General features: G+C 37.7%; 1 protein-coding gene across 6 annotated transcripts; it reads left to right on the top strand.

The window, feature by feature from the left end:
- Window positions 1-157: 157 nt before the first annotated feature.
- On the top strand, window positions 158-27533 carry DYRK3 (dual specificity tyrosine phosphorylation regulated kinase 3). 6 transcript variants are annotated; one of them, XM_081325409.1, is made up of 4 exons: window positions 158-187; window positions 10683-10798; window positions 22339-22433; window positions 23512-27533. In XM_081325409.1, exon 4 carries the CDS (start codon window positions 23533-23535, stop codon window positions 25081-25083), a length of 1551 nt encoding a protein of 516 aa, XP_081181535.1. In that variant the 5' UTR covers window positions 158-187; window positions 10683-10798; window positions 22339-22433; window positions 23512-23532; the 3' UTR covers window positions 25084-27533. The 6 variants fall into 6 exon arrangements, with proteins under 6 accessions (XP_081181535.1, XP_081181534.1, XP_081181532.1 ...); XM_081325408.1 differs by lacking the exons at window positions 158-187; window positions 22339-22433 and adding an exon at window positions 194-266; XM_081325406.1 differs by lacking the exons at window positions 158-187; window positions 22339-22433 and adding an exon at window positions 7690-7889.

The following is a 27533-nucleotide window of genomic DNA, read 5'->3' as shown; positions in this document are numbered from 1 at the left end:
TGATTATTCCTAAAACTGGTACGACTACTATTTCCTGCCCTGGTGATCTCAGCAGCAAAGATACCGCAGTAGAATCGGTTACACTTCCGGCGCGTCCAATTTGCTTAGCTTTCCGCTACGCCGTGTCAAAGGAATAAGACTCGAGACGCGTCTCCAAAATCGCTGCCGTTTAATTCTGCTGAAATTGGTAGGAGAAACTTATGACATGAGCTGTTCGGAGCAACTAAGGAGGATTAAAGCCTAGTGGGAATCTGAGAACACATATTGTATGTACTGTACTATGCTATAGAAATTATATTTATTATATCTGCGTGGGTGTTGTTGTGAAGAGAATACACTATATTACAATAATACAATATATATATATATATATATATATATATATATATATATATATATATATATATATATATATATATATATATATATATATATATATATATATATATATATATATATATATATATATATATATATATATATATATATATATATATATATATATCCCAATTTTATTATTTTTACAAACAACTCAAGATGATGAATACACACAATACTCTCCTCTTGTTTTCCTCACAACAACCACCCTGTGGGATGGATTAGGTTAAAAGAGAGTGACTGTCCCAAAATGACGGAGCTGGTTTTCATGGCTAAGGCAGGACTTGAACTTATGACCTCCCATTTTTCTAGTCTGCTAGAAACCATTAGAGCAAACTGGCTATAGACCAAACATTATTTGTAGACTTGTACATCATCAGAAATTTAGATCACCAGAATGTCAATGAAATGTGTTGAACCATCTGTCCAAATAGCAGTAGTAGTTAATAGTATTTTATTAAATTTATATGCTGCCCAGAATCACTGAGAATTGGGTAGCATATTAATGTGTTATTATAGTTGGTTGCATAGTCAGCAGTTATTTAGACTGGATTTGGCATTTTTATCCACCTATCTTTATATTGTTGTTTTTGTTGTTGTTATGCTTGCATTTAGTAAGATTGGATTTAGTTGACTATTTTATTCAGTGTTTGGATTTCACACATGACTGCCATGAAGTTTCTTTTTAATTGAGCAGTACTACAAATAAATAAATAGATAAGATCATCCTAAGCAAATTATTTCCACTATGTTTGTCACAAGTTACAATGACAGCCCACACAGAACACTAAATTTGATTACCCTAATTTACAAACTAAACTAAATATTCTGAGTGAACTGAGACGACCTAATTCATGTTTAGAGGATTAGTTGTTATTTAGGACCTTGGTTCAATGTGTTATGCAGGCATGCCTCCACACTTTAAAGCCCTAATATTGCACAGTGGTTTACACCTTCCTCGTCAGGCCACAGTATTAATATTAATAATAGTGGAGTATTGCAGCTCAAGAATGAGTTTTTAATTTCAGTAGCAGCAAATTACATTGCTATAAAAATTTCTGCCTGTTGAAAATTGGAAGATTGGAATTAAATAACTTAGTGCTGAATGAAGTATCTCATGACTTAATCAAATACAGTTGTAAACCACAAAAACGTGATGGGTTTGCATCAGAGACTAAGGGCAAAAAAGTTCACTCAAACCCATCCAACTTTCCATCATTAGAACCCTAACCCTAACCATTCCAGGATTTTTTTAATTGACAGATTCCATGTCCTGAAAAGAAGCTTGAAAATCCACATGCTATTTGATAGCAGTGTTAGAAAATTTATTTTATTAATTACACTTTTTGCCACCATCTCACTATGCAAAGGAAAACATTCCCTGAAAAAAATAAATTATTTATAGACTAGCAATAACAGGGGTATTAATTTTAAAATTTTCCAGACAGTCCTAGGATGTTAGAAATACTCTAAGGTGCAATGAAATATGAAGCATCCAACCAAGCACCCAATGGCAGTACTCTATGGCAAGATTCCACATCCCATGTATCTCAAAAATCTAAGTCTTCACATAGTAGCACAAAATACATTTGAAATAGAAACAGTATATAAAAGATAGGGACTTAACAAATTGGAAGGACCCCAAGTTGTAGTTTTGATTTTGTTACAAAACCAGCTGGGTGGATTTGGGCCAGTCATTCTTTCTCAGTCCTAGAAAGAAGGTAGTGGCAAAATGAAGATTTCTGAAAATATTTCCAAAAAACCTGTAAGGATTAGTCCAGCTAGTTGCCAGGCATATAAATTAATTGAATATGCACGCGCACACACATATGCACACAGAAAGCACAGTGCATATATATAGAACCATCTGCAGCTAGCATAGCCATCTGATTATTGGAAGCAGCATTAACATTAAAACAAGATAAAACAGTACAGCACTAACCATAATAAGTGATATCAGGGTATTATAGAATCCATCTTCCAAAGTGGAAAAAGATAATTTCTTTGATTATACTAATAAAGTTTCTGATGGTTTTTGTTATCTGCTGCCTTCAAAATGGCTATATCTCTTGTACTCATCAAACATTTTTCAAAGAATGAAAGGAAAGTACAGAACTGTGCAGCTAATTCTAGGATATGACCTGCTGGTGTACAAGACGACAGTTTGAATAAACTACTACCTGGTTTTGAAAATTACTGCTAGTACCATAAAATTCAATATTAACTTAGGAATGCCAGGTCTTATTAGATCATTATCTATCTCATACTACCCAGATGAATCATTATTAATAGAGTCCTGACCACATTATAATGAAGATAATTTAATTAGTTTCAGTTTGAATCCATTTCTGTAATTGGGTTTTGCTTGGAATTAGAATGACACAGTAATTGAAATAAATATGCTAATTTTCAAAGAATGTATTTGTGAAGATAAAGCAATCTGTTTCACAATCATTAGAAAGATTTTTGATATTTTGTTTTAACAGCTTTATAAGAACACATGTGAGAACGAGTTTGGAGTCATGGTTCAGGCTAGAAATTGGGAGAGTGAGTTCTAGTCCCCTCTTGGGCATGAAGTCAGGTGGGTGACCTTGGGCCAGTCACTTTCTCTCAGCCCTAAGGAAGGAGACAATGGCAAACCATTTCTGAAAAATCTAGTCAAGAAAACTGCAGGGATTTATCCAGTCAGTCTCTGAGAACTGAACATAATTGAATGGAAGAAAAACAAAGAGAACACATATGAATGGAAATTCTGGAAAAAATATTTATCTACCACATTTAGAAACCACCCATCTTCCTCACAGAGGGACTCTGGGTAGCAAACAAATAAAATATTAAAACATAAAAACTGTATATACAATTTTAAAAGAGGCAAATATGATTAAAATTGAACATTAAAGTGAATTAAAAGATGGGGCTTCTGGGCAATAGTCAGCCCCATAGCTGTGTGGTGCTTTGTGTGCTTCAAGCAAAACAGCAGAGCCATGTTTTCAAACCTTTCCAAAAGGCCAGGAGAGTAGGGAGCCCACCTCACCTCTGTGGCAGGGGAAAATGTTCCAAAGAGTTGGGGCAAAGCCAGAAAAAGTTCTCTTCTTGGACCCCATTAGTCAGAATTCTTTAATTGATGGCATCCGCAACATACCTTCCCTAACTGACTGGGTGCGATGTTCCATAGATAGATAGTTCCATAGGTAACCTGGCTTCATGCAGCGTAAGACTTTAAAGGACATAACTAATACTCTGAATTTTATTTCACTTACAAGAGTGTCTCACTCCAGAGGCTCTGTGCAGGATACAAAATCAAACATATTATACAACATAACACAATGAAAATAACGTTTTTCAGAAAAGACTATTAACTATTTCCTGGAACATAAGAATGGAAGTCATTTTTGCCTCAAGGATTAGGTTATTCCAAAGGATGGGCGGGGCTACCGAAAATACCCACCTTTGTATCCCCTCATGTAGTCCCCCTGGTGGAGGGAAACTTCAGCAGGCTGTCTCTATTCACTTAGGTCAGGAGGCAGAATGGACCTGGGAATAAGTGGTCTTTCTTATAATTATATTGTGTCTAATTTTGTAATTTAAATGAATGTACTTAATTTTAAATTATATATGAATGCCCCCTTAGGTTGTATACATTTTAATTATAGTTTTTTCTAAATAAAGTTATGTTAGTGTTTATATTTATCAGGCAAATAAATTAATAATATGAAATAATATTTGTGCTCTGGCTCCTGAATCAAGCAAAGCATTTAAAAAGAGATGGACTAAAGTAATTACTGGGGAATTCACATTATTTAGGAAACTCACTTAGCACTAAAAGCATACCTCCAATAAAAATATATATATTCTTCCCAAAACCATAAATAATTTTATTCTAGAAAGGTAATAGAGAACCTTATCAGGGTAATAATAATCCATTTCACAACATTGTAATTCTCTGCAGAGAATCATAATAGTTCATTTAAAAAAAAGTATTATTATCACTGCAAAGTAAGAAGTACTTTTTGGAAGTCACAGAAAGTCACACTTTTAGTGGAGTTAATTACATTTGGAGAAATTCTGTAACACTTAGGAGATACTTAAGTGTTCATTCAGCAGCAAAGATTTTCCAACCAGCAGAGTTGGAAAATATATATTTGAATGCAATTAAGCTCCCCGCAACCCCACAGAAGCAAAGAAAATGGATACAGTATTAGACATAGTAGAGCCCTCCAAATCTAGGAAAGACATTTATTTATTTAGGGTATGGTAAAAATATGAAAAAGCAAATCACAATTACATTCTCAATGAGTAAATATGAAACTAATTAAGACAAAAACACTTGGACATGATTCACATATTGTAGTGTCAGTGAACCATCCGGTCGCAGTGATATATCCAGTATGGTTTCTTATGAGATGATAAAAGATAAAAAGCATTAGAATTCAGTAATAACACTTCCCAGAAGAAATTCCATAATTAAGGATCTGCAGAATGAGGATCCTTTTTTTAAAAAAAACGTTTTTCTTGGTAAAATACCATGTACATTCTGCGATACTTATTAATAGCACCAGATGGCTCTGAAGAACCGAACTGTTAAATCTGCCCTTGAGGCACAACCAATTTCCTAACGAAAGAGGCAACTGTATAAAACAGTTTAAAACAGAAACACCCTAAATAAAGAGTATTTCTCAGAATTTCAAGCTTTTATTATAAATAAGCATGGCAAGTGAGAATTCTTTTTTGTTTACAGGGTATTTGAAGCATTGAAATCTTGCTTCATATATATTAGACTATATACTGTATATATTTACTGACATAGAAATAACCGAATTGCTATTTATAGCCTGTTAATCAGTAGAATCTAGATGTGGAAATGGTCAGGCAGAAGGGGCCAAGGCTCTTTGTTTAGATACAAAACAATAGTTTGCCATGTATATATGTGCATTACTCATATTAAGGAAACAGACTGCCTCTTTGCCCTTGATTTAATGGACAAATCTAACATCTGAGTCCTAAATTTTCCTCAAATGTTCTGTTTTCAGTATCCTCATTTAGAGAGGAAAATAGTCATTTTGATATTTTTGTTATTAATGAATTTGGTGCTAAATCTTCTTGCTAATTAACAGTAAAGCATCCAGAAATCCAGCAACACCTTCCAGTCTTTCTATCCTAGGCCCTGAACAAGGAAGGAAAACTGTTTGGGAGACAAGGACTACATTTCTTCAAGATTGTTTTTGGCTTCTGTGTTTTGCAAGAGGCTCGGTGATTACATTTTGACATTATCAATGGGAGAGAGATTTAAAAGCCAGTGTCTTTAATTTATTAGAGTGAAAGGACCACACATGACACACACATACACTCCTTATGTCACAAGAACTGCCTTGTCAGAGTTAAATTAATGGGTGTAAATCCCATTAAACTCAGTACAGCTACACTTTAGGCCGCAGGCATGTCAAACTCGCGACGTCATGTGACGTCGCGCAACGTATCGGAACTTTTTCCCATTGCCGAAAATGGGATGGGCGCGGTTTCTCCGTGACGCTCCGGCCCGCGGGCTGGCAGTTTGACACTCCTGCTTTAGGGGGACAGAAGATTAGACTGACAATGGAGTCTAGTTTAATGTCTTTAGAGCCTAGATTGAGTATGGTTTGGAATCATATGTTTTTGATCCAGTTCATCCCAATCTTTTTCGAATGAATTTAAAAACTACATTTAATGCATATCATACAGGTAGCCCTTTATTATAAACAAAATATGTAGTGGCTGAGTTGAGATCCAGACTGCCCTAAATTAAGGAACTGAATTTTCAGCATATACATATAGAACAATATTTTTTTTAAAAAAATATTCCATTGGGAAGGAAGCTCTGAGAAATATAATGGTTAGATTTTGCCTTCATTGCAGACTAAAAAGAAAACAAATGGAGCTCATGATATATACGAAACACTATACTTTAAAGGTTAGAATTTAGAGAAAATCACCCACCCACCCTAAATGACAATGACTCTTCACACCAAAAATGCTAAAGATAAACAAAATCACAAGTATTTTCATAGTTCTTGTGAACCCCTAACATTCCAAAAATAAAATTTATCAAACCAAAATTATGCCAGAAGGTTATATCCTTATTAACATGTCCATATATTCCAGAATATATCATATTCTTTGGCCATCAAAACAACATGGCCAAAGCAAGGTAAACAAGGTACTACAAGAAAGTAGCCAGGCAAACTTTGCCCAAGGCAACAGTTGTTTGTCACAAGAATATATGGAGTTTGGGTGTCAAAGGAAAATTGAAGGCAGTTTGGAGATACTGCCTTGGTTTCTGGTGACTTCTCAGATTTTTGGAGGGGATGTCCATCAGAACAGAAACATCTCACCATCCCAGGTCTTTTAAGGCAGCAATATATCCTTCCAGGCACTGCTGAACTAAACTATTATGAAGCACAATATTTTTGGTCACACTGGAGAGGGCTAATGGAAAGTGGAATTCAACCTAATTTGCTCATTCCCGTTTTTAAGGGAAAGAATGGATGTTTAATTGCTGAAAAGGCAAGTTGGAAAAATGGTGAGAAAGGCTTAATGAAAGTTGTTACCGTTTCTCGACCCATTCCATCCCATTTTCTTGTGAGCTGTTTCTCAATGTCTCTCTACCTTCACTTTCTCAAGCACTTCCTTATATAAAAGCAATGTTTTAAATTCATTAGCGTTTAGGTTTATATGGTATTTTTTTTCAAGAGTGCAGTAGCAGGATTTGGCTGTTCCGGCAAAGACAAAGCGTTTTATGGAATCGTATCTGCCAATTTTTAACAGATGAAGTACATTTAAGTCCTCGAAAGCACAGCTCACATACACGTCCGTAGTCTTTTATGAAGTTAACGCTAATTTATTTCGAGGGGCTTTCTCTCGAATAACCGCGTTCCAATTCCTAAAGTATTCTGCGTTTACTACGGCCTCCTTAAGAAGATAGCAAGCCTCCTATTGTCATTAGGCAAAATAAAGAAAGGTCCTCTACGTTTCGTACATAGACGCGGTATAAAGTCACTAGACCAGGGGTAGGCAACCTCGGCTCTTTTATGACTCATGGACTTCAACTCCCAGAATTCCTGAGTCAGCATAGCTGACTCAGGAATTCTGGGAGTTGAAGTCCATGAGTCATAAAAGAGCCGAGGTTGCCTACCCCTGCACTAGACTCAAGCACGTTTTATTCTGGTCGCTGAAGAAACGCTCGAGGGGGGGGGGAAGAGCGTTCTTCTCTTTCGCTTCAGCCCCTCCCCCACCGCGCAAGCGCACAGAGACCCAAGCAGACGTTCCCTTAGCAACCGCGCTTTGAGCGCTACCACGTCCCTGCCTCCTGTACTACTACAACCTCTGATGGGAGCCGGCGGCGCCAAGGCGGGGGATCTGGGGACCGGGCAGGCCTGGACACGGTGATGGGGCGTACGGCCCGCGGGTTTTTCCCCTCGGTCTCCTGAGCGCTATGACGCCGCCGAGCAGGAAGTCGGAAGGTCCCCTCTCGGCAGGTAGTGGGGGGGAAGCTCGAGGGGCTGCTTGGCTTTTCTCCTTGGACCGCCTTTCCGTTGCTCTGCGGGCGTGGGTTCTTCTCCCTCCTTGGGGGCTTTTCGTGGCCGGGCCTTGGGGCTGACTTGTTCCTGCTTTCCAGGCGCTCAGCCGTTCGCGTGTCTTTGCAGAGTCAAGGCCTCTTTACAGGGAGGGCATTTTGTGTGGCGGGTGTGAGATGGCTTTCTGCCGCGGAGGGAGGGGGGGCTTGCAAAGGAAGGGTGTCCACCCCACCCCTCGCCTGAACCCCCGGCCTCGCTGGCTTGTTTCCTTTCTTGAGAAATGAAAGGTCCGCAAGAAAACAGCTTAAGCTCAGAGAGAGCGCCACGGGTTCCCTCGTTTCCTTTTTTTTTTTGTTTTTTTACAGCCAGCCTTTCCTGCCCATCCTTCGCCAGCCTGGTCATCCCAGGCAAACTACATAACGACGGTGGCGGTTGCCTCGAAACGGGAAGCGGGTTGAGGGGTCGGATGTGAGGTTAAGGACGGGGGTCACCCTGCCCCGTTGGCGGGAGGAAGAAGGAGCAGGGCCCGCACGTGTCTTCTTTGCAGGAAAGGCTGGAACTTTTGGAGGAGGAGGAGGAGGAGGAGGCGGGGCCGCGCGGGGTGGGGGGAAAGGACGAGAAAAAACGGCCGCTCGTCGGATTCATGGCGGAAGGATGGCACGGACTGCAGGATAGCGCGAGCCTGTACTGTATATTTTGAATTGGGGATAAGGGACAAAAATGTAGACCGGGGGGGAGGGCTCGAGAAACGTTTCAGCACTGCTTCCCCGAGACACCGATGGAAAACTTTGTCACAGGGGTCTTCAAACTTGGCCCTTTTATGACTTGTGGACTTCAACTCCCAGAATTCCTCAGCCAGCTTTGCTGGCTGAGGAATTCTGGGAGTTGAAGTCCACAAGTCATAAAAGGGCCAAGTTTGAAGACCCCTGCTTTATCACATGAACAATTCTTTCCCCCCCCCCCCCACACACACACACGAACCTTCAATCCGAATAGCCGCCGTCCAACGGTCACGGACAAGCGGGCTTCAATTGGGAGAATTTGTGCTCCTTTCGTTGGCCTCACCGTAGGAACTACGTTGGTTTTTTTATTTTGGGATGTTGTTAACTGTTGCTTTCTTTTTTTTTTTTTACGCTTCACGTGTGTAACGGTAGAGATGAAGTACAGTAACTGTTGGAGCCAAAATGGGTCTTGGTTACTAGAAGTATTCAGTGTACGCTGTGACTTCGAGAAGGAGGCCAGATTATTTCAACTCGCTGCCAAATTATACATAAGGAATTTTTTTAAAGATTTTTCCTTCCGTAACTTAGCTGGCCCCTGCTTCGTTTTTGTTTTTTTTTAAACTGTTAACTGGAAGGCAAGGAGCTTCCAGTCAGCAGTAATTACCATACAACCATATTTATTTGCTTGTTTGTAATCCTTTTAAAAATCATCTGTGATTAAGCAAGAGGAAACTCAAGAACTCTCTTTTTTCGTGTTAGAGGCAGTTTTAAAAATTTGGAGTACTTAATAGAACTCTTTAAAACAGCACTTTCAAAAACAAAATAACATTTGCTCATTTCTGCCAGATTCTCTTTGCACTGCAAACATTCGTAAATAAGTGAAGTCATGGAGAGAACATTTTGGCTTTATTTGGTTGGAGCATTACTTGTTGAGCATTACTCAACAGATCAGAACAAGGCAAAAGAATATTTATAACTGTATTCAATGCTTTATTACATTGAAGCAAACACTGAGAACGTAAGAGCCTTGCTGGGTTCAGGCTAGTAGCCCCTCTGGTTCAGTGTTCTCTGTCTAACTGTGTCCAGCTAGATGAATTCAGGCAAGTCATAAATGTGGACAGGACAATATCCTTCGTGTTCCCACTTGGCTAATGTTGAAGACAAGCTGCTTTTATTCCAGGAGAAGTAAAAGCTCATCAAGCCATGGGCATGGTATTATTACTTTCTAGAAGAATTATTTCCAGGGAAGCTGATGCAGAATTATAAATGGATGAGTAATTATGTGATGGATATACTTACCATGTTAAGTTTCAGTAAGATAATAAGTTTTAGGGTGTCAGTATTAAGTATCTGAGTTTCAAACTATTTTTGAAGCTTTAATTCTTCCTAGTTTAGTCAATAGATATTGATTCCTGATTGCTGAGGACAGTTGCAGCTTAGTTTACTTTCAAAGAAATTCAGTTTCAAATCATAGATACAACATCACAATTTTTTTTTCTTTAGTGGATACTGCTGAAATGAACTTTTTAAAGTTGATAACTTTAACTCATGATTCTAAGTGGTCATAAATAGTGGTTGTGGTGGTATTCTGTGCAATTTAATGGAGGAATCCTATATTATTTGGGAGGATTGCTATGGTCTGTATGAGTTGTTGGATTTCTCTTTGCAAGACAGAGAAAAGAATATTGGACAGGTTTCTGTTGCTGGCTTCTCAGGCAGTCCTGAGTATGGTGCTTCTCAAAAGTGATTGTGGCAGGACAGATTAGTCAAAGGTGAAAATTTGCTAGATACTAATATTCCTGTCCCTTGTTATTACCAAAACAAAGAAAAAAGAATTGTACATACTCAATGCCTATTTCAGTTTTTTTCCTTTTAATAAAAAATGGGGGTAATCAAATGCTGCTTCTAATTAGCTGCAGCCACATCATGTAGATTTTGGGGTTTGTTGCAGGAATTTGGATTGTTACTGTAATTTATAATAATGTTTTTAAGAATTGGTGTTCATTTTTACTGATCATTTTGTTATTTCCAGCCAGGTTTGGAGATGGCTTGTATGATTCTTATATGAGAATAGATCAGATTAGATATCCAGAACGTACAAATGAAGAATGCACCTCTTCTGGTTTTCCTTCACTAGGGAGATCTAATGTAAGTAATTTCATGTTTCTTGAGTTTTGTTATTGTTGGGACAACACAAACTAGATCCTTTAACAAACCAGGATTTATATTAGATTTATGCAGTGTTTCTGATTTGATTCAAAACAGCTGCTTTATTATATAAATGTGACATTGTGTGTGGCCGCATTTGTTTCCAGGATCTCATGGCTGCATTGACAAGCTGCACAGAGATGCTGCATTCACTCTTGTACATTTAGGGACTTCTTCTAAATACAGCCCGAAACACTGCATAACCCTAACAAGCACATCTATATCTGCAAAGAAGGTGATAGTTAAGAATTGTGTTTGTACTATTTTTTCCAACCATTAGGCATGGTTAAGAATGTTACAGGTGGTTCTCATTTAGCAATTGCCTCACAGAGCAACCATTTGCAGTTATGATGATTAAAAAGTAACTTTGCAACCATACCTAGCATTTATGACCTTTGTAGGCCTGTAAAGCAAAAGAAAGCTGAAATGAGATTATAAGTACAGTCATGGTTTCACTTAGCAACTGCTTCACATAACCAAGTTGCTGATCCCAATTGTCCCTGAATTTATTTTATTTATTTATTTTATTACATTTATATACCGCCCTTTCCCGAAGGACTCAGGGCGGTTTACAGGGTGATTAAAAACAAAAATACAAAAGTTAAAAACAAATTTAAAAAATTATATTCGTCCCTGAATAAGTAAAACCCCAGTTAAAATTAAAATTAAAACTAAATTAAAATTCTCAGCCTGGGCCAGAGAGCTCGAAGAGCCAGGTCTTCAGGTCCCGGCGGAATGAACAGAGGTCGGGGGCAGTCCTAAGCTCCACTGGCAGCTGGTTCCAAAGGGCAGGCGCACCCACTGAGAAGGCCCTATCCCTGGGTGTCGTCCGCCGGCAATCTCTTACCGGTGGCACCCTGAGAAGACCCTCCCTGTGGGAGCGCACTGGATGAGCACCATTTATACTTAATAATATGGTAATGCTTACAATACTAATATTTGTGGAGATTTCTTGTTTTTCATAAATATTAAGTACTATATAGCCTTGCAAATAGACTTTCTGGAACTAATCCACCTTTTGTTCTGCTTTCCTTAGTGTTTTTCCCCCTTAATAGCATTAAGGGTTAATATTCCTCATAATGGAAATGGATTGATGATAACAATAGGCATATGTAAGTAAGAGAATATAATTAATAAAGTGACCTAAATTAAGAGATGTCACAATCCTCCTTCTATTGTACCAGACCATTAATCTAAAAACTATAGACTCCTTGCTTCTTCATGGCTTATCTACTCAACTGACAAAGAGAAAACCAACTGGCTTCCATTTTTCCCCCAACATTTAAAGGATATGTATGTTTTTCTGCTGGTAAACATCAAGATATTAAAACTGCAATTATACATGTATCATTATTGTAACTACTGGTGTTTACTCAATATGAGGGTGTAAGTGGCAAGAGTAGCTTTTTTTCAGTGGTAGACTTGAAAAGAGTTGCATTTTGAATGTTATACTAATTGTTTTATGGTAAAAAAGATTAGAAAAGGTAAGTACTGGAGACCATCTCTTTACTGAAAAGAAGGCTTTACATTACAGTTAACATATCATCTTGTATGTATCTATGGCCATTCATTTGTACTCAATGTTCTTAGAGGACTGTTACTCTCAATTAGCTAAGTGTTTAATTACAGGGCTGAAATTTACTAGTTTTATTTTTTTAAATACAAAAAGGAATTCCCTAATGTTTGAAAACAGTAATGTCTTGTTTCACTTCAATTGTTTTTGTAGAAATGATATATGTCTTAATCAGAGTCATGTATCTTGTGAGCTTGCTAGAGAGGACTGGTTAGATTGCAGCAATTATATCCAACTGACAACAGCCTTAACAGTAACAGCATTGAAAGTAAAAGGAATATTGTACTCTGAGTAACACTAAAGCTTGTTTGCATAACTGATCATTGAAAGGTTGGCTTGTGTATTTCTAGCATTTTATGCACACCATAATTGCTTCTCGGAATCTTATAAGAGGGGGAAAACGATATTTGAATTTGGCAAAGATTCAAAAGCAAATACAGTGGGTCAAATCTTATAAATTGGATCACGTCAATTGAAGCCCTTAGACATTTCTTAGAGTAATACTGAATTTTCTCATTTTTAAAATTTTCTTATCAAACATCTACACTTGCATTTTCCAATTTGGTGGGAAAAGACATGTAAGGAACTATTGTTTACGAATTTATTTTAATCCTCATAAATCAATGATTTCTATATATGAATTATATCTAACACAGTTGCTTTGTAGAAGTGAGATCTCAATCCAGGTAGTAAAGAAATCCCCTTTGAAATTCATTCAAGCAATACTTGCTTCAGTGTGTACATATATGGTCGTAAATTGCAGCTTGCCTGCTCTGATCAGAAATTTTTCTGTTATCAAAGTTGGTAGATTTTTTAAAAATGAAATACTTACGAAAGCATTAGCAAATTAAATGCACGATGTTGAAATTGTTTAAATAGAATGTCTTTATTTCTACCATAAATACTTTTTTTTAAAGAAAAAAAATACAGTACCCAATATGTTGATGAAGATTCTCATCCAGGTAGAATAATCTGGAAGTTGAGTCATAGCATATAGGACTTCTTTTTTTGTTGATTTGAAATGTTTTGCTGTTTATCCAAGTACCTTTTTCATTTCTCGCCTAATCTTGATAGGCTTGTTAGGTGAGTAGACAGAGAGTCACTGGGATGTAAACGGATCCCAGTGGATTTAGGAGTTGGAACATTTACAACCCAGGACTCTTTGCCTATATACCTAACAAGCATATCCAGTTTAGGTGAGAAATGATACCTCCCTGGAGGACATATATAGGATCCTCCTAATCAACTTAGATTAAAGAAGCTACTTGAATAATCAGTGGAATGCTTCAAACCAACGAGATGTCCAGTTACCATGACTCAACTTTCAGATAAAATACCCATTTTATTAGTCAGCATTGACTGTATATAGTCAACGCTATAAATATTGCATATTCAGTGACAGTACTAAAATGTTTGAAAACATACAATAAAATCTAAGATTTGGCCTCTAACAATCTCGACCTAATAGATCTTAATTTCTGAAGGAATAACTTCCATTATATGCAGTTCAGTCATACTTAGAATCAATGCAGTACTGAGAAAGAAACAATTTTCTAAGTGTACTCTGTTTCAGATTTTCACATACAAACATCTAGTTGAAATTGGATGAGTTTTAAAGTTTTAATTTCTGAAAGCCAAGATTTGGGGGTTAGGGAGTGAATGAATATAGGCAGGAAAAAAATGCAAAGAATGCCTGAGTTGCTGCATTAGAGAATTAAATGCTCATTTAAGACTTTGAATATTTAGTATTTCAACCTGTATGTATGTATGTATGTATGTATGTATGTATGTATTTATTTATTTAATTTATTTATTTATTTATTTATTTATTTATTTATTTATTTATTTATTTATTTATTTATTTATTTAGTGGTTGGGAGTCAGGTAGCCTACAGATTTGATAAATAAACACAGACTAAGATGATTTTCACCAAATTAAAAATATTGATAATTTTAAAAATTATAAATCACTATACCAGCCCTTCATAATGTTTTAAATAATCTTATAGCAATCTCTTAATAGCAATCCTTAGTTTTTTCTGTACTGTTTTCTAATATTCATCACATCACATAGGAAATGTATAGAAGAGCTACTGTATATATTTCACTCTTCCATTCCAATATAATTAACATTATGTGTTGTTGTTGTTGTTGTTAGTTGCGAAGTCGTGTCCGACCCATCGCGACCCTATGGACAATGTTCCTCCAGGCCTTCCTGTCCTCTACTATCTTCTGGAGTCCATTTAAGCTCACGCCTACTGCTTCAGTGACTCCATCCAGCCACCTCATTCTCTGTCGTCCCCTTCTTCTATTGCCCTCAATCTTTCCCAGCATTAGGCTCTTCTCCAGTGAGTCCTTCCTTCTCATTAGGTGGCCAAAGTATTTGAGTTTTAGCTTCAGGATCTGGCCTTCTAAAGAGCAGTCAGGGTTGATCTCCTCTAGGACTGACCGGTTTGATCGCCTTGCAGTCCAAGGAACTCGCAGGAGTCTTCTCCAGCACCATAGTTCAAAGGCTTCAATTCTTTGGCGCTCAGCCTTTCTTATGGTCCAGCTTTCACTGCCATACATTGCAACTGGGAAGACCATAGCCTTGACTATACGCACTTTTGTTGACAGGGTGATGTCTCTGCTTTTTAGTGTGCTGTCTAGATTTGCCATGGCTTTCCTCCCAAGGAGCAAGCGTCTTTTAATTTCTTGGCTACAGTCCCCATCTGCAGTGATCTTGGAGCCCAGGAAAATAAAATCTGTCACTACCTCCATTTCTTCCCCATCTATTTGCCAGGAATTGAGAGGGCCAGATGCCATGATCTTGGTTTTCTTAATGTTTAATTTCAATCCACGTTTTGCACTCTCCTTCTTCACCCGCAACAAGAGGCTCTTTAGTTCTTCTTCACTTTCTGCCATTAGAGTGGTATCATCTGCATATCTTAGGTTGTTGATGTTTCTTCCGGCAATCTTAATTCCAACTTTTGATTCATCTAGCCCTGCCTTTCTCATGATGTGCTCTGCATATAAGTTAAACAGGCAAGGCGACAGTATACAGCCTTGCCGGACTCCTTTCCCAATTTTGAACCAATCAGTGGTTCCGTGTCCAGTTCTCACTGTTGCTTCTTGGCCCGCATATAGATTTCTCAAGAGACAAATAAGATGGTCTGGTATGCCCATCTCTTTAAGGACTTGCCAGAGTTTGTTATGATCCACACAATCAAAGGCTTTAGCATAGTCAATGAAGCAGAAGTAGATGTTTTTCTGGAACTCTCTAGCTTTCTCCATGATCCAGCGTAAGTTAGCAATTTGATCTCTAGTTCCTCTGCCTCTTCGAAATCCTGCCTGTACTTCTGGTAGTTCTCGATCCACATACTGCTGGAGTCTAGCTTGTAGAATTTTAAGCATAACTTTACTAGCATGAGAAATGAGTGCAATGGTGCGATAGTTTGAACATTCTTTGGCACTGCCTTTCTTTGGAATTGGAATGTAAACTGATCTTTTCCAATCCTGTGGCCACTGTTGAGTTTTCCAAATTTGCTGGCAAATTGAGTGTAGCACTTTTACTGCATCGTCTTTTAAGATTTTGAATAGCTCAGCTGGAATACTGTCACCTCCACTAGCTTTGTTGTTGCTCAGCTTTTCTAAGGCCCACTTCACTTCACATTCTAGGATGTCTGGCTCGAGGTCAGTGACCACCTCATTGTGATTATCAGGGACGTTAAGCTCATTCTTGTATAGTTCTTCTGTGTAATTTTGCCACCTCTTCTTAATCTCTTCTGCCTCTGTTAGGTCCCTGCCATTTTGGTCCTTTATCATGCCCATTTTTGCATGAAACGTTCCTTTCATCTCTCCAATTTTCTTGAAAAGATCTCTGGTCCTCCCTATTCTATTGTTTTCTTCTATTTCTTTGCACTGTTCATTTAAGAAGGCATTCTTATCTCTTCTAGCTATTCTTTGGAATTCTGCATTTAATTGGGCATATCTTTCTTTTTCTCCCTTGCCTTTCGCTTCCCTCCTTTCCTCAGCTATTTGCAAAGCTTCCTCAGACAGCCATTTTGCTTTCTTGCATTTCTTTTTCTTTGGGATGGTTTTGGTTGCTACCTGTTGTACAATGTTGCGAACCTCTGTCCATAGTTCTTCAGGCACTCTGTCTATCAGATCCAATTCCTTAAATCTATTTGTCACCTCAACTGTATATTCAACAGGGATATGATTTAATTCATACCTGACTGGCCTAGCGCTTTTCCCTACTTTCTTTAATTTAAGCCTAAACTTTGCAACAAGAAGCTGATGGTCTGAGCCACAGTCAGCTCCTGGTCTTGTTTTTACTGACTGTATAGAGCTTCTCCATCTTTGTCTGCAGAGCATATAGTCAATCTGATTTCTGTGTTGACCGTCTGGTGATGTCCATGTGTAAAGCCGTCTCTTGGGTTGTTGGAAAAGAGTGTTTGCTATGACCATCGTATTCTCTTGACAAAATTCTATCAGCCTGTGCCCTGCTTCATTTTGTACTCCAAGGCCAAACTTGCCTGTTATTCCCGTTATCTTTTGGCTTCCTACTTTAGCATTCCAATCCCCCATGATGATAAGGACATCATTTTTGGGTGTTAGTTCTATAAGGTGCTGTAGGGCTTCATAGAACCGGTCAATTTCATCCTCTTCAGCACTGGTGGTTGGGGCATAGACTTGGACTACTGTGATATTGAATGGTTTGCCTTGGATTCGAACTGAGATCATTCTGTCATTTTGAGGATTGTATCCCAGTATTGCTTTTCCTACTCTTTTATTGACTATGAAGGCTACTCCATTTCTTCTGAGGGATTCTTGCCCGCAGTAGTATACCTGATGGTCATCTGAATTAAATTCACCCATTCCTGTCCATTTTAGTTCGCTGATACCTAAGATGTCAATGTTTAGTCTTGTCATCTCTTGTTTGACCACGTCCAGCTTTCCTTGATTCATGGATCTTACATTCCAGGTTCCTATGGAGAAAAAATCTTTACAGCATCGGACTTTCCTTTCACCACCAGACATATCCACAGCTGAGCGTCCTTTCGGCTTTGGCCCAGTCGCTTCATTCTTTCTGGCGCTACTAGTACTAGCCCTCTGCTCTTCCCCAGTAGCATATTGGACGCCTTCCGACCTGAGGGGCTCATCTTCCAGCGTCATATCGTTTTGCCTTTTAGTACTGTCCATAGGGTTTTCATGGCAAAGATACTGGAGTGGTTTGCCATTTCCTTCTCCAGTGGATCACGTTTTGTCAGAACTCTCTGCTATGACCTTTCCGTCTTGGGTGGCCCTGCACGGCATAGCTCATAGCTTCATTGAATTACGCAAGCCCCTTCGCCACGACAAGGCAGTAATCCATGAAGGGGAATTAACATTATATCATGTAACTATTTACAGCTTGGTCACAGATGCATTGCTATATATATGCGAAGAGGGGAAACATTGACAAAATGATAAAAGAATCCACTTGATTGCTGGCCAAAGCATTAAGATCACTTCTGTAGCTCAGGGGATCACAAGTTGCTTAAATTGAGCAGAACAAGATTTTGCTGTATTCAGATTTCTATTATTATTTGTTCCTGTGATTGATATTGACCTAATCCATTCTGCAACAGGAATAGAATAAGAAATAAAGAATATTAAAAGAGTTTCTAAGTAGCAATGCACTCACTTGTTTATCAACACCATTGAGCATCTCAGTCTGAAATACTGTATACATTGTAACTTTTGATTTATCTTGAATTTTCTGCAGGTAGATTTCCAACAGTGCTGCCAGTACCAAATCTAAGCTTATAGCATGACTAAATAGTGTGATTTTGACTATTTCCTTTGAGATTGGCAGTCTTCATGCTCAAGCGAGCGGCTATATTAGTGTTTTCCCCAAAATAAGACGTACCCCAAAAATAAGCCCTAGTTTTGGGGCAAGGTGCATGCCTAAAAATCAACCTTGGGTGGGGATGTGGAGCTTACCTGTGCGCCCCACACCTGCTTACCGTTGCAGCCAGGCCTTCCATTCCCCGACACCTGCCCCTGCCTTGCTGGCCCTTTTCTTCTGCGGCCATTTGCTGCCCTTCGTGTGCGTCACCCCCTGCCTCCATTTCACTGTCAGGAAAGACCTCTGTAGGATTGATGCTTGTGGCACACACACCCCTCCCGCCGGCCTGCATTTCAGGGGGCACTGTGTGCATCAAATTTGGAGCTCAGTTCTTGGCTGCAGAGGCCTTTCCTCAGAAGGCCTCTGACGGCAAAATGCAGGGCAGGGGGCATCACACGTGTCAATTTGGAGCTCCATTCTTAGCTACAGTGGTCTTTCCTGAAAGCCTCTGATGGAGAAATGGAGGCCAAGGGTGACGCACAAGAGGGGCTGCAGAAGAAGTGGGTTGGCTGGGTGGGGCTGTCAGTGCCACTTCTGTGAAATGAGACGGGCTAAGACAGCCCCCGAAAATAAGAGCTGATGTCTCTTTTGGAGGCAAAAAAAAGACTGGATCTTATTTTTGGGAAAACATGGGATCAAAAGCTGCTTGATTGACAGTAATGTGGTGAAACCATTTCCAGTACCTGCAATGCTATTACATGGCATGCAGACAAATAAGTGTTGCCGGCACTGACAGATTGCAGTTCCATCCATGTTATTTTACTCTCTACAATCCACTTTATTTTTGATGCTGTTTGTTATAGGTTTTTCTTTAATATTTATAGTAAACGAGTGTGAGTACTCTTATGTATGAAAGTGCCATTTCTTAATTCAGTGTCTCGGGTTGGGTTTTTGACTAGGATTAAGGTCATAGACCTCTTTACCACCAAGTTCACTCCAACTCTTGTAGCTCAAAGTATATGTTCAGCTGTAAGATATGTACAAGTCTACTACATTAGGATTCCTAAGACTATTAAGAAACTATAATATGTCAGGCAATTCATCTTAAAACCATAAAAAGTTACTTTATACTATGTTAGGTGATTTATTTATTTATCTTCCCTACATTGCCTGGCCATGTAAATGCATGGACTTTTGCAGGAACATGGCCTGCCAAGCAGCAGGAATTGAACTTGAAGCTTTTTCTGCACAAACATGTAACTCTTTTTTCCACACAAGAAGAATCTGGCTTAAATTTTGATTTAGGCGTGAATGGCTGGAGAAAAATACATGCCCAGTTCTATTTGCTTCCTACCTGCCCCACTGTTACTGTTGCGCTTTCACATCCATTTTATATCTGCATTTTGGGATATTCTGTATGGCCAATTATTTACATTTAATTAAAAGGATGTGTTTAGGTTATTACAGCATGTTTTCATCATATTTCTGTTCTAAGAGTGGGCACATTTACCAATATTTGCTATGACTAAAATTACAGTTTCTAATAAAAGATACTTAAGTAATGTCATATCAAGACCAAAGAGAAACAGTCTTAAAATATTAATCAGAAAGTAAACCAAACAGACCAGTATTCTCACTGGCCAAAAAAAAAAAATTCCACCAGATGAGAAAATTCAATGCAAACATTTCAGAGTTCAGTTATCTTAGAGATACAGAAAAGGATCTTTTTTTGGTTCCATTCAAGTGCATATTATCCAAATATGAGGGCAATTTGGAAATAAACCTCTGTTTGGTTATCAATGACAGACGCTTGCAGATACAGAATTTTTATTATACACATTAGAAAACTGCAACATTACATTACTTTTTGACATAATCATCGTTCAAGCTGAGGCACTTGTCATAACGTCTTACAAGGCTTGAAATTCCTTAGTAGTAGTCGCTTGATGCCAAATCTGGGCTACCGGTGTGTGTGTGTGTGTGTGTGTGATCAAAAATATTTATTTATTTTTATTTAATTCCATTTATATCCCGCCCTTCTCCGAAGACTCAGGGCGGCTTACAAGCTTAGCAGTAGCCTTCATTCTATGTATATGCCTGCTTATTAGGGCTTTCACACACACCCCCAAGCGGCATTATTACAAAGTCAGCTTAATTGCCCCCAACAATCTGGGTCCTCATTTTACCTACCTCGGAAGGATGGAAGGCTGAGTCAACCTTGAGCCTGGTGGGATGCGAACCTGCACTAATTGCAGGCAGCTGGTGTTACTTAAGGAGGCATTAGCCCACTGCTCCACCAACGGAACTGCTTCAAAAGTTCTTGGGAGTGTCTAGCGGTGTGCAGGCGAGCATTATCGTGAACCAACACCACACCGGAAGTCAGCATGCCCTGGCACTTGTTATGGATGGCTCATCTGAGTTTTCATAATATTTCACAGTAGACTTCTGAATTGATGGTCGAACCACGCTCTGTGAACTTCACTAGCAGTACTCCTTTGGCATCTTCATATTTGGTGGGATTTTCTATGGCATCGCTTCCAGTGTGGTATTGGTTCATGATAATGCTCACCTGCACACCACTAGACGCACCTAAGAACTTTTGAAGCAGTTCCGTTGGGATGTTTTTGATCAGCCCCGCATAGCCCAGATTTAGTGCCGAGTGTCTACTACTAAGGAATTTCAAACCTTGTAAGACGTTATGACAAGTGCCTCAATTTGAATGGCTATTATTTCGAAAAGTAATATAATGTTGCAGTTCTGTATCTGAGAGACTGTCATTGATAACCAAATGGAGGTTTATTTCCAAATTGCCCTCTTATCAGATGTACAGGAATACCTCAGTTGCTCAGGGAGGTAGATAGTAGAATTTGTAGGCAAGTTGGGAGGGTGTTTATAGCCTTAAAGAAATAATGAAAATGAAGAGACAAAGATACTAAAACAAATTTGGGTGATAGCTTCCTTACTATTGATTTCAATGAGGAACCTCATGATTGGATTATTGACAAGCTGTAATATGGCCATCGCAGTATCCTCAAAGTCATGGGATTGTGAATGACAGCTGGTCTGCTATTATGATAGTTGCAGTGTACTGCAGTCCCATGATTACCATTTGCAATCTCCTTTGCTGGCTTTCCACAAGCAAAGTCAATGGGGAAGCTGGCAAGAAATTGCAAGTTGTTCACCTGCATTCCATAGCACTTCTTGTGGCACTTTCCTGCATTACATAGCCATTGGAGAACTAATTACCTATCATTTTCTTGTCAAATCTTTTGAATTTCTAAGACACTAAGCAAATATTTTTTCTGGCAATTGGCTATCTTTTGGCCTGAAAACAAGAAACTTGCTTTTTATTATAAAAGATAAGTTATTTCATACAGTTTCTATGGAGCACAGCTTGGAGGCTGAATTTTCCACTACCCAAAGAACAGATGTGAGAAATGCTTCTCATTTTACTTCTAAAATAATTCACTTTAAGGCACGTTAGTGCCTCATATGCATGCAGCCCCAAAGTTATCAGTGTATGAGTTAATTTTGCTTTCATTTTATATTTAGTTAGTAACAGAATATCTTCTTTCATTGCCAATTATTTTTTCTCTATTCTGTGTTACTTCAAAGCAAAGAGAAATACATTGGTAATGTAAATATAAACATATTGCTAATGTTTAACTTCAGACTTTTTTCTAGTTTATATTTTATCTAAGTATTATATGCGGGACAAAATTACTGTTCAGATTCATTTCCTGTTTGGACTCTCCATTGCTATTCTGTTTTTTCTCTGCTATTACCTGCAAAATGCAAAAATTGTGTCCAGAATTCTTTGTCCATTAGGAGATCAAATTTTTCTGAAAACAGAGGTCTTTGAAACCCAGTCGCTCTGAATTAATAATTAATAATTGCTGATTGGATTGGATTAATATCTTGCAAGGGCCATTTTATTCAACATTTTATAGCATTCCTCGTTATTTCTGCTCAGTTCAGTTCAGCCATAGATACTGAAGAATCTGTTAACATTATGCTAATTCTCTGGATCATATTTTCTGTGTCTTTTAAGAAAGTTGTATGTCTCAAAATACACTGTCTATATTTTCCAAACAGATATAGCAGTTAAGCAGTACAATACAGATCTTGGTGTCCTGAAACTGCATTTTCTGAATCAATGTCGTAACTGTTTTGGCATTTCATTGAAAAAGGTATACAAATAGTTTTCAAAAGAGTTATTAATTTGCTGTTTTGGTGGAGTAATAAATTTGCTATAGAAATGGAAGAAGATAACATTATTTATTGGCTCCCCCAGACATATATAAAAGCTGCTATTTAGTTGCGAATGTTGGTTTCATTTTTTTTGAAATTGAAACAATTTATGAAATTGTGCCATAAATTTAGCATAGTACCTTGCAGTTGCCTTGCAGAAATCAATGAGGTACTGTATGTCAGGCTTATCCTGGTCTGCCTTGTGGACTCAACAAGGTACTTTGCAAAATGAAGATGACCTAATCAAATCCTGTAAGAGTGGCTCATTCATTCATTCAATACTCTTGCAAGGTGGCTACTCTGCACCAGTTTTTAGAATAGGACATTGCTTTGCTTTGCTTCATTGCATTACCTGAAAGCCTATTACTCACACTGCCTATACTGAAATAGAATCTGAAGTGAGTCTCTACAGTTACACTTGTTTCAAATTGGAATAAATCATTTTTAGTGTTTTCTGATTATTTCTGATTTGCAGTTTTGCAGGAAAAATATTTAGTTCCTTTTGTGCATGGAACAAAACTCTTTGCAGGGCTCAAAAGTAAATTACTATACTATAATACAAAACATTCAAACATGCCTTCGTAAAAGGTTAAAGAGATGTGGGAATGCACTAATTTAAGAGCAGTATGTAATTCTTGGTAAACAGATTATTCACTAATTCTGTCTTAACCCTTTGGGAGAGGTTTCAGTCATAATCTAGCTATGTATCTGCATGCTTATTTGTTATTTTTTTACATGTTTCTTTTCTGCAATTTGCTGTTTTTAGTTCCAAGCTAGTAAAATCGTAATTTGCAGGTTTTTGGTTGCTTCAAGCTACATTTTCATTACTTGCTGCTATGCTGACTGAAGAGTAGATATTGCAAAACTACTTTAGTGCATGCTAATACAAATTTTAGTACATCAGGTTTATGTAAGCATTAAGTTATTTCTACATATTTCTTCTGAAGTTACATGACTGTTGCTGTTTCCCAAATGTTAAATTATGAATTCTAAGGATTTTCTGTTTTATCCTTAAAGGTAACTACTAACACAATCACAATGAAGGATCATCCTTTGACTGGGAGCCAAGTCAAAGTTGAGCAATTATTTGAAGACTCTGGAAATAGAAGGAGCAGTACTTTGCAGTCCTCTGGAATAAATAGCTCTGAAAGGTCATTTCCAACTCCAGCAAAAGATAAAAGCGGTGATAGTATATGCATCATCAAAAATAGTGGCAGCTCAATAAAAGCACAGAAAGCTGGATGTCAGTCTGCAGAGCAAGCACTGAAGCAATATAAACAGCAGTTAACAGCCTATGAGCAACAAGAAATATTTAATTTTCCTGAAATTTATTTTGTGGGTCCAAATGCAAAGAAAAGACAGGGAGTTATTGGTGGCCCAAACAATGGTGGATATGATGATGAACAAGGCAGCTACATTCATGTACCTCATGACCATCTTGCGTACAGATATGAAGTGCTTAAAATAATTGGGAAAGGCAGCTTTGGCCAAGTAGCTAAAGTGTTTGATCACAAATACCACCAACATTTGGCTGTAAAGATGGTGCGCAATGAGAAACGGTTTCACCGGCAAGCGGCAGAAGAAATACGCATCTTGGAACATCTCAAAAAGCAAGATAAAACTAGCAGCATGAATGTTATTCACATGCTAGAAAGCTTTACCTTTCGAAATCATATATGTATGACTTTTGAGCTCTTGAGCATGAATTTATATGAGCTGATCAAAAGAAACAAGTTTCAAGGCTTCAGTGTGCAGCTTGTACGTAAATTTGCCCACTCAATATTGCAATGTCTGGAGGGGCTTTTCAGAAACAAAATTATACACTGTGACTTAAAACCTGAAAATATTCTTCTGAAACAGCAAGGGCGCAGTGGAATCAAAGTAATTGATTTTGGATCTAGTTGTTTTGAGCACCAAAGAGTTTACACTTACATACAATCTCGGTTTTACAGAGCCCCAGAAGTTATCCTGGGAAGCCGCTATGGGATGCCCATAGATATGTGGAGTTTTGGCTGTATTCTGGTGGAACTTCTGACTGGTTATCCTTTGTTTCCAGGAGAGGATGAGGGTGATCAGCTAGCTTGTATGATGGAGCTCCTTGGAATGCCTCCACAGAAATTGCTAGACCAATCCAAGCGAGCCAAAAACTTCATCAATTCGAAAGGTCATCCTCGCTATTGCAGTGTAACAACTCAAGCAGATGGGAAAGTTATTCTTAACGGTAGCAGATCACGAAGGGGTAAAATGCGCAGTGCTCCAGGCAACAAGGACTGGATCACAGCATTAAAAGGCTGTGATGACTCTTTGTTTATAGAGTTCTTAAAAGAATGTCTTAATTGGGATCCTTCTGCAAGGATGACTCCTAGCCAAGCTTTAAGACATCCTTGGATTTGTAAACGAGTACCTAAGCCTCCCAGCATGGATAAAAGTTCAGGCAAACGGATTGCTCACTATACAAGCGCTTTCCCAGGGATAAATTCCAGATTACCCCCAGTTGTTGGGGTAGCAAACAAACTGAGAGCTAATCTAATGTCTGATTCAAATGCCAATATACCTCTATGTACTGTGCTACCAAAATTGGTCAGCTAATAGAGAATTACATATTCGCAGGGTATATACTGTGTTTATTATTATCTCCTTGAACCACAAAGAGATTAGTGTAGGGCCTGGGGAAAAGATTATTGAAGGTTTAATCTTGTGTAAAAAAAACTGAATGAAAACAAGCATTTTAAGGGCTATAATAATTTAATCAAATAGTTTCAGCTAGAATGGGATGCTTATTGTATACATTTGTTTTATTCGGTGAGATCACATGCTGTATAACAGATTTTAGAGTAATGTTATAATAAACCACAAAATCACCTGTTCATGCCGGCCGTCATGTAAACAGAAAATTGAGTGCAATGTGGTTTCAAGATAATTTGCACTTGTTAGTAAATTTCTTACAGAATGCTGGGCAAAAAGCACAAGTTCTTAAGCTTTTTGTTGTCTATGAATTATTTTGTAGTAATTTCTACATATAATTGCAAGATTTCTGAGTTTGCAAAATTAATTTGCGAACTCCTTCAAATTGTTTGCAGATAAGCATCTTGCAAAAGTGTGGGGTGAGCCAGACCTATGAAGATAATAGTTTTTGGACTCTCATTTTAATGTTTTTAATTCTTCATTCCAACATTTTAAATTGAATTAACTGATCACATACAGAGATAAAAATATTTCTGAGAAAATTTCTTGTAAGTAAGTTGCTTGTAATTTTAGTGAAGGATAAACTCTGAGGAAAATGCTGTTTTCAAATCTCAGATGCAAAAAAATGGGTGCTTCAAATATTTGTACAGGAAAATGTAATGGGCAGCATTTGGATATTGGAAAATAAAATTATTTTACTAGTGCACATAAGCTTGCCTCTTAAGTTTTCCCATTCAGGATCTTGATTATGAAGACTTGATCTTTAGCAAAGCACAAAACAGTATTACTCAGACCTAAAGTACAGTTGTATATGCTGCAAGGTTAATGGATCATTATTAATGGTAGCCATTTGCATTGGATGTTTACCAATCAGTTGAAGATGAACTATTTAAATTCCATTTTCCCACATTGGATGCATTCTCTATTATAATAATTTGTAGAGCAGCTAATCACTGAGAAATTAATTCGCTTCCTCTTGTTTTTGTGTTAACTGTTTTCTCTCATGAGTTACACAAATACTAGATTAGATACTCTCAGCTGTTTATTCAGATTGCAATGCAATTTCTGCACATGTGTGTTAATAATACTGCATAGGTAGGAAAATATGAAGTCCTCAAGAATAGACATTTTATAGACGCTCACTAACTTCAGAACCAGAAAGCTCTGTTGCACTTACATGTAAATTTTATTCCAATTCCAAATAAATACCTTAATTTCTTTATTTCACATAATTGGGTTTTTACATCTGCATGGCCATTTAAGATTATTTGAAATTAAGAATTCTGTCTTAGCCGTAATTTATTTATTTAATTTAATTTGTATACCGCCCTTCTCCCGAAGGACTCAGGGCGGTGAACAGGGCAATAAATACCAAAATACAAAAATTAAGAACAGATTAAACCATAGTGCCCAAATACAATAAATAAATTACTTAAAAACAATAATTAAAACCCAAACCCATCAGACCAGGCCGGCTTGTTCAAACAAATAGGTTTTTAGATCACGTCGGAAGGAGCGAAGGTCCACAGACGAACATGAGTTTTAGCAGTATATAAATTATATGTAGACCTATCAATGCATTTTAATCAATTTGTCCATTTTTAGGAGCTACACAAATTTGTAACAGCATGTTATTTATTTTCTTTGACAATGTATGAAAAGGGAAGGGATTTGAATGCAGCCAACCTAGTAACAATTGACTCTGATGAATCATGAGAGCTAAATGTAATTTCCATGTTCAGAGGCAAAATATCTAAATGTAATAAAGATCACAGTTCAGGCTTTTTAGATTGTAACATCCTCGAGGCAATTCAAACAAAAATATTTGATTGTAGTAGCAGACATTGAGAAAGCATTGCACATATCTTTCTAACACTAACCCTTGGCAAGACAATCTTGTGCAAAATGTTATTTTACTGCATAAACATTTTAATGTTTAGTGAATTTGTATGCCATTCCATTAGTTGAGGAATTTGGGACAGTTTACAAGAAAATAAAATCATGAAATAAGTACAATAAAACAAAGTGTAAAATTGAAAACTTGATTTTAGTTGCACGTTTATAGCTCATTGCATTTTGTTTTTTAATTGTTCATCCTTTGTATAAAATATAATAAATTTTCACAAAAATACCTACAAGCTATAGCGAAATATATGGGGCACATGATAGCTTGTTATTTTTTATAGCTTTAAAAATGCTGAATCTTGCAGATAAAAGTCACCATTAATAAAATCCAGGTCATTTGGGGAAATAAAATATATATAGTATTTGAATGAAAGCTTATCAAACAGGTTTCATAGAAAACAATTTTCTCTTTTTAATTACTGTCTTTAAACTTTTTTAAAAGGGCATCC

The sequence above is a fragment of the Vipera berus genome, assembly GCF_964194415.1.
Source record: "Vipera berus genome assembly, chromosome: 3".
Lineage (NCBI taxonomy): Eukaryota > Metazoa > Chordata > Lepidosauria > Squamata > Viperidae > Vipera > Vipera berus.
This window is presented reverse-complemented; position numbering and strand designations above follow the sequence as displayed.